This window comes from Vicugna pacos, chromosome 11 (genome assembly GCF_048564905.1).
Source record: "Vicugna pacos chromosome 11, VicPac4, whole genome shotgun sequence".
Taxonomy (NCBI): Eukaryota; Metazoa; Chordata; class Mammalia; order Artiodactyla; family Camelidae; genus Vicugna; species Vicugna pacos.
The window spans coordinates 25,347,329-25,354,466 of record NC_132997.1 but is presented as its reverse complement, the minus strand read 5'-3'; the positions used below and the strand labels follow the sequence as shown (position 1 = coordinate 25,354,466).

The 7,138-nt window shown below is 54.8% G+C and overlaps 1 protein-coding gene across 1 annotated transcript in view; it reads right to left on the bottom strand.

Annotated features, from left to right (window-relative positions):
• Nucleotides 1–2,771: 2,771 nt before the first annotated feature.
• Nucleotides 2,772–7,138, bottom strand: part of LOC102536615 (pecanex 2) — a 236,173-nt gene continuing 231,806 nt past the window's right edge. The window contains exons 32-33 of the mRNA XM_072972392.1: nucleotides 5,728–6,176; nucleotides 2,772–3,757 (exon numbers count right to left, since the gene is read on the bottom strand). Of these exons, the coding sequence (XP_072828493.1) occupies nucleotides 3,581–3,757; nucleotides 5,728–6,176 (626 nt within the window). The 3' untranslated portion in view covers nucleotides 2,772–3,580. The remainder of the gene's footprint in view (nucleotides 3,758–5,727; nucleotides 6,177–7,138) is intronic.

Here is a 7,138-nt window from a genome sequence, read left to right as displayed (position 1 = left end):
AGGCCGGCCTAGTGACCTCTGACAGGCAGGTGTGACTCAGCGGGACAGGATGGCACTGCCTGCAGGAGAGTGTGCGAGCCTCATGTGGTGGGATGCCCGCGGCCTCTGAAGCGGGTCGAGGCTTCTCACGAAGGCCTGGGAACCTGACCCCTGCTGTAAACCCACTCTCCTCCGACTCCCACAGCCCTGAGTGAGCCCCGAGCAGCCCTCAGGGAGCTGAGGAAGAGGGATGCAGGCCGGGGAGATGTGGTCTCCGTGCCGCCCGTGCCCAGGCCTGCCCGCTAGTCGTCTCCCGCCGGCACGGGCCCCCCATCAGGAGGGGGCCTCGGCGGCCCCCCCGAGGGGACTGTTTACAAGGGCTCGCGTCCGTCCAGGCGTAAAAGGCCGTTTTCCTTCTGCTGTTTGTCCTTTGAGCTCAGAGCTTCAGTCCTGACTGTTGAGTAGTCTGACACCGTCTTAATTAGAAGGAAAGGGGTGCTTAGAGCTGAAGCCAGACGTGCTGGTGGAGGGTGAGGGTGGCAGGATATCGTCAGAGGGACCCACTGTACGTACAGGATGGCCCCTGCCACCCGTTCCTCCCCTGGTAAAGAAACGAGCCCGTGCCGCCAGTTACAGGCTGTGAGCCAGAGTCTGCGTGGCTCGCTCCGCGGTCCCCCACTGCCTGGGCTCCCTGGCTTCACGTGCTCCCAGATCTCAGGGCCGACGTTTAGCTGCGAGAAGGGGTAGCTGCAATAAATCAGAGAGCATTTGAGGGTCGGCAGCGGCGAGATGCTTGGGTGACTATTGTGTTACTTTGTCAAATAGACTGATCAGTGAGCATGTGTGACGATGTCACATGCTTCCCCTGTGCCTTCAGAAATGAAATGTAATGAACAATAATATATGGTCTCAATGCGTCCCCTGCAAATTCACATGGAAGTCTCACCCCCAATGTGGTGGTGTCATAGGTGGGGCCTTTGGGGTGATTAGCTCAGGACGGTGGGGCCGTCATGAAGGGGACTAGTGCCCTTGAAAAAGAGACCCTGGGGAGCTCTGTCACCCCTTCTGCCCTGTGAGGTCTTTGAAATGCACAGAATGTGATCTCTCTGAAGATCGTGGCTGCAGGAAGAGGACCCTGGAAAGTTGCAAGTTTGCTGAGTGCAAAGCAAGGGGGCAATGGTAGCCCAGAAAAAGGGGTGAGCCTTGCCCCCTTTCTCTTCCTGTCTGTCTCTGTGTTCATAGAAGGTTGTGTCTGAGAAGATCTCAAGTGTGTGTGTGTGTGTATGTTGAGGGCAGATGCTTGTGTCCCCAAAGCACGATGACCTGGGACAAAGCAGAAAGGTGGAGCCAGCAGGGGAGGGCGAAGTGAACAGGCTTTGCATTGCCCATTTTATGGGCCAGAATTCGGCAGTTTTAGAAAACAACTTGCCAGACAGGTGGTTTGAACACACAGCACAAAATTTAGAACCAGTAATGCCAGGTTAGCCACGTGATGATAGAAAGTCAAGCCCTGCAGTTTTTAGATTATTATTAGAGGAGAAGCAATTTTGTTTGGTGCCCGAATGTAGAAAATAAATAATTCTTTAGCTGTATTCGTGCAAAACATTTGAAGGACTCCGGCAAGAAACCTCGCCTTAGGAACATCCCCTTTAGATGGGGACTAATAATACAGTATTTTCCAAGGAGTACTCTGACAAACAGCTCACTGGCTGCGGATCAGATTATTAAGCTCATGAGTTGTAAGTATAGAAGTTGTTTACAACGCTTATGAAAACCACGTGTTGCGCTGTTGACAGCCAGGAGCAGTCCCGGAGGGGGTCTGGCAGTGCTCTCCGCGGGAGCGGGGACCCGTGGGTCTACGTGTGTGCACACTCAGCAGGGACACTCGGGGCGGCTCCTTCTCTATTGCCGTGGCCAACACAGAGAGTGGCATCCCCGTCTGAGTCTGACCTGTCGATAAACTGCACCTTTTCTTCTGCTACTGCCTCCTTGGAACGAGATGTAGGGGAACCCAGGATGCGTTGGCCACCTCATTTGCATGGCTGGAAACAGTGACTGTGTTTCTTACTTCTGGAGGCCCAAGGGCTGAATGTTGCTGGGCCTGGGTCATTTTCTCACTTAATTCGAGTAGACCCCCTCTCTGGGAGGTCATACAGCTCAGGGCTGTCATTCCGTCCTGCAGGCTTGGCTGCCAAGTCACCCAAGAGAATTTCAGGAACCTCCAGCCAGATTTGGTCAGACCAACGTAGAGAACTGTGGTGAGGTTCTAGCAGGTTCTCTTTCGACAAACACCTGCATCTCAAGCAGAAATCACCAAGTGTGCATCTCCAGGGATTGCTGATTTGAGAATGATGCACCATTTCTCTGATTACAGAGCCCACATACGGTTATTAATTGCTAATTCTTATGTTACAGAAAGAAAAAATTGCTGTCTACTTCCAAGGGGTAAGGAATTCTCTGCAATACCCTCCTGCCGACACTTCCAGATCCTAGATACCCTTAAGAAATGTGTATGATTGTTTCCAAATTGAGCATCTCTAACTATTATGTTTCCAAAAAGGATGGTTCATCAGGTCAGTGATGGTGTTTTCTATGGACTCTGTTCTGGGAACCCTTCCTCCTCCCTCACGTCAGTGAGAGGCCAGGTTTCTGCTCTACCCAATGGGAATCTTAAGATGAGAAAAGTCTTAGAATTTAGAATTTGCCCAAATACCATTCTTATAGTAAAGGGTAGATTTTTTTTTTAAAGAAATGACAAGTTTCAGCAGAAGTCAAACAACTGGACACAGCAATAACTAAAAACATTTTAATTCCAAAAACAAGGGTGTGTGCAAGTGTCCTGTGACACAGTAAGGATTGCCTGGCTTGGAAACAAGCCTACGTTCCTGGGAAGCACACAGGAGCCCCGGCGAGCCAGGGCCTGGCTTCCGGGAGGAAGGCGCTCTGGCTGCAGTAAGCACATCATTCCGAGGTGGCTCTCCACGCCCCGCGCGGACTAGACTTCTGCGCTCACGTTGCTGGGGACGGTTGGCTTCTTCCATAGGATGCTTTGGACGTGACTGCATGCTCCATCACGTTCCTTGCAGTGAAGCTTAACATCTGCATGAATATTATAAAGAAGTGAGATTTTTCTCTAAACGTAGATTGAACATCGGCGCATTTGACCAGCTGATGGCGTGATACGTGCTGTGTGGGCTCGGTCACCGTAACGCCTAAAATGCCAGTTGTTCAGCATGCAGCGGTCTAAGTTCCCCAGGGCGGGAAAGACTTATTTATGTGCTCTACTTGAGATGTCTTAAGATGTTACATGGCTTTTGTTTGAATTTTCCAGTACTAGAAAGTGTTCTGTGCCTCCCGCGTACCCCGCTCTGGGGCCGCGAGCGCCCAGGGCCGTGCTTGGCAGCAAGGAGGCCTGATGTCAAGACCTGTTTGCGTCAGGTGAGATGTTTTTCGAGAACCCAAGAGAAAGTTTGTTTTCTGCACAGCTCTCAGATTCTGCAGGACAGCTCCAGGGTCGCATCATCCGTTCTTTTTAGAAAAAGAAAACTGGAAATTCCATCCCTCCCCGACCACGCGGCCCCTCCCCCACCCCGCGGCTCCGCTACTGCTCGTCTGAAGCGCTCTGCTGCGAGGCGGTGTCGTCCAGGCCCATGTCCTCCTGGCTCGCTCTTCTGCAGATCATCCCGAGGTTCTCCGCCCTGGCCCCAGCCAGAGGGCGGTCTCGAAGTGGCTCCTGCTCAGTGGTGGCCTCAGTGGGGTCACAAGGCTCAGAGAAGTGCTTCCAAAGAGAAACAGCGAGTGATAAGTTAGCAAACTTGCCGCCTCTCCCACCTACCACCCCCAGGGCCGTAGGTACCAACCCACAGTGTTGCAGGAAACTGGGGTCGGAGTCTGGAGTCGGGTCCAGCCACAGAGGACTAAAGAGGGGCCTTCAAGGAAGGGGCACGCAGCCCAAACCACGTATCTGACTTAGTGAGGGGGCTGCCTCTGCACACAGGGAGCTGGGCCCAGGTAATCTGGAAAGTGCTGATCTTGGGTAAAAGGTCATAAGTGAGCCCAGATTCCCTGGGTTTGGGGCAATGTCACTTCCTCTACACTTTGCCCTGCATAGATGCTAAGTTCTGCCGGTTTGACCCTGCACAGTAATACAGAGGCGTTTTATCTGGCTACGTTTAGTCCCAAGGACCCAGCCATCCTTGTTGGAGAGAGGGAAAGAGAATTTGCCAGAATCCCAAGACTACAGCCACAGATTGAAACCAGACTGGTGGGTGTCTGACAGGTGTGATAGCGTGTGCACTTATTGAGGAAGGGGGAAAAGGGAAGGCTGTCCGTTTCCGTTTAACTGAACATTGTCAAAGTCCTGAAGTAGCGGGGGCTCCGGGATGCTCACCAGCCCCGCCCTGAAAGCGGCTCAGCACGCCGCAGCCCCGTGGCTGCTCTGAGGGCAGCTCATGCCGGCCTCGGTCTCCGGGTGGCCGAGTGCACCACTCCCGCTTCCCCTGGGGGTCTGGGCGTTGGGGGGGTAGGGACCTCGCCTGTATGGCTTGTGCCCCTCATCCACCTCCAGATACCTCCTCACGGAACCGAAGGCCCAGCAGGCCTGGCTCCCTGCTTCCCCGCTGGCAGGAGAGCGTGTGAACTTAGAAAAGAAGCAGGGAAATCCCCAGGCTGGCCCTGCTTTCCGCCTCACTGTCCTCTGTTCCCCTCCCTCCCCAGTACAGCAGAGGACTGCCACGTGTTCACCAGCTTCCTTACTTGTGAAGCTCCAGTGTTCATCCAACGCCAGCTAACCTGGAGCTCTGTCTGAGCAACTGTCTCTTCGGGTGAATCGTCAAAACTCTGCCTACCGTTTAAACACCTGAAGCTGAAGGCCATCCTGGCAGCTTTACAGTGAAATCTGGTGGGTGCGAGTGAATGATAATCTAACCACCATGCTGATGTGTGTCCTTTCCCTCGGGCCGGGGGAATGTGAAAGAGAAGGAAATAAGTCTCCAGCTGCAGGGACCAGTGGGGACACTCCCCCACATCCCAGGTCAGGGCAAAGCGGGGAACGCTGTCATCAGGCACCAGCTGACAGCGCCTGCCCAGGCATCGTCATGTGCTATGTCTCCTGTCTGCCTCAGAGCAGGGCCAGACCGCCTCTGGTCTAATCACCTGCCCTCACCGTGGATCGGGTGTGTTTCCTGCGGGGCCCAAATTCACACCCTCATTCACACTTCACGCAGTGTGACCCACTAACAACATATGTGCTTCTAATTCATCTGTTTTTCCAGTATAATTGGAATTGTTAAAAAAATTTCTTATCTTCAATTTTCAAACCCTTTATAGTTTTCTTTCTTCTAGGAATGTCATTATTCTGCGTGGAATAAATTTGGGTAACAAAACACACTGGGACACTGTGGCATTACTTTGATACCCGTTAGCTATTACAGATTATCTATAAAAATGATTTTGCTCAAAAGAAAATACTTTATCTATCGGCGTGTATACTTATATGTTCTTACTATTAAGTACTTGTACTGCAAATGAAAACTATTGCAAATTACTTGTAAAAACCTGTGTACTTGGATGAAGGAAAGCATCGCCCTATCTGGGTGACAGGCCCCTGAGGAAACACAGTTGTCTCCCAGATTTGGGGATGTGGTGATCAATGTGTTACTCTGGGGACCCTGTGGGGAAGGCGATGGGAGCCTGCGGGCCAGTGGGCCAGGGTCAGGAGCCCAGGAGCCCGCCCGCCGAGCCCCTTACCCGTGCAGACTGGCCGGCGGCCCTGGCCGAAGGGCCCATGGTGATGTTGACGCTGCTGGATGACTGGGTGTCACTGGTGTTGCCACCCTCTGCGGCGGACAGTCCGGAAATGACCAGAACGCTTGAGAAGCTCCTCTTGCCGAAGAGGAAGCTCAGGGTGGAGCTGGTGGACGAGCCCAGGCTGGACCGGATGAGGGCCTCGGCCCGCTCCCGGACGCTCAGGTGGCCAGTGGCGGTGACAGGCGGGGGCTGCGAGTGCAGGGACGCGGCCGAGGTGTGCAGGGACAGCCGGCTGCCCGAGAGCCTCTGGGCCAGCTCGTGGACCGACGTGGATGTCTGCAGGAAGGCCGGGTGGCCCTCCACCAGGGGGCCGGACGAGCGCAGGACAGGTGGCGTTTGGCTCAAGGCCCCGGAGGCCTGGACAGACCGACTCCTGCCTTTCCTCCTGCCTTTAGAAGAAAGCAGAGGGACCGGGTGGCCACAGCAGGCGGTCACCAACATCAGTGAGCAGTGAGATGGGTAGGCGGCCTGCTCCACAGGCCCCGAGGGACTCAGGTTGGCCCTCGGGCCTTCTGGGCCTGGATGGGGGGCTGGGACCCCAGGGCGGGGCTCCCCTGAGGCCTGGGAACTGAAGGGCTGACCCAGGGCAGGGCGGGGGCATCGGTGTGGGGGGGCATGGCCATGGGGATGGACCCGTCCGGTTTGCCCAGGCCTGTCCTGGTTCAGCACTGAAGTCCTGCATCCCCGGAAGCCCCTGTCCCTGGCAAACCCATCGCGTGGCCTCATCAAGTCCCGTCTTGTCCTTGCTGCAGGACTGGGCCCCAGGCCCCTCTGGTAAGCAGCGATAAAGGGAAAACATGCAGGTCTGTGTCATTCTTAGCTGCCCTCAGAAAGGGAAGAAAAGGATCGAGCCACGTGCTGTGGCCTTTGTTTTCTAGAAATTTTCCCTGAAGATCAAGGTCTTTAAGAGGAAGCCCTCACCGGCCCCACCCAGGCTTGCAAGGCCCAGGTTCCCACCTCTCTTGGGGCCCCCAAGGACTGGAGCGGCTCCCAGCTCCCTTTGGCCTGTGGTCCCTCCCCACTCGGGGTCCCTCCTGGCCCAGCTCTTGCTTGTCGAGACAAGGTCATTTTTTTTTTTTTTTAATGGAGGGACTGGGGATCGAACCCGGGACCTTGTGCATACTAAGTGTGCACTTTACCACTGAGCTCCACCCCCCCCATCCCCTGAGACAAGGCCGCTTTTGACACAAGGGACTAGGTCCTTGCACCCCAGGGGTTTGGTCCTGGCTGTGACACTGGAGGAGGGAAGGCTGAGTGCCCGTCTTGTGCCCGACCTTCCTCGGCAGCTTTAGATTCTGAGCAGGTAAGAGTGCGACCTGCCAGGACACTGAACTGCTCAGCTTAAGCCTCA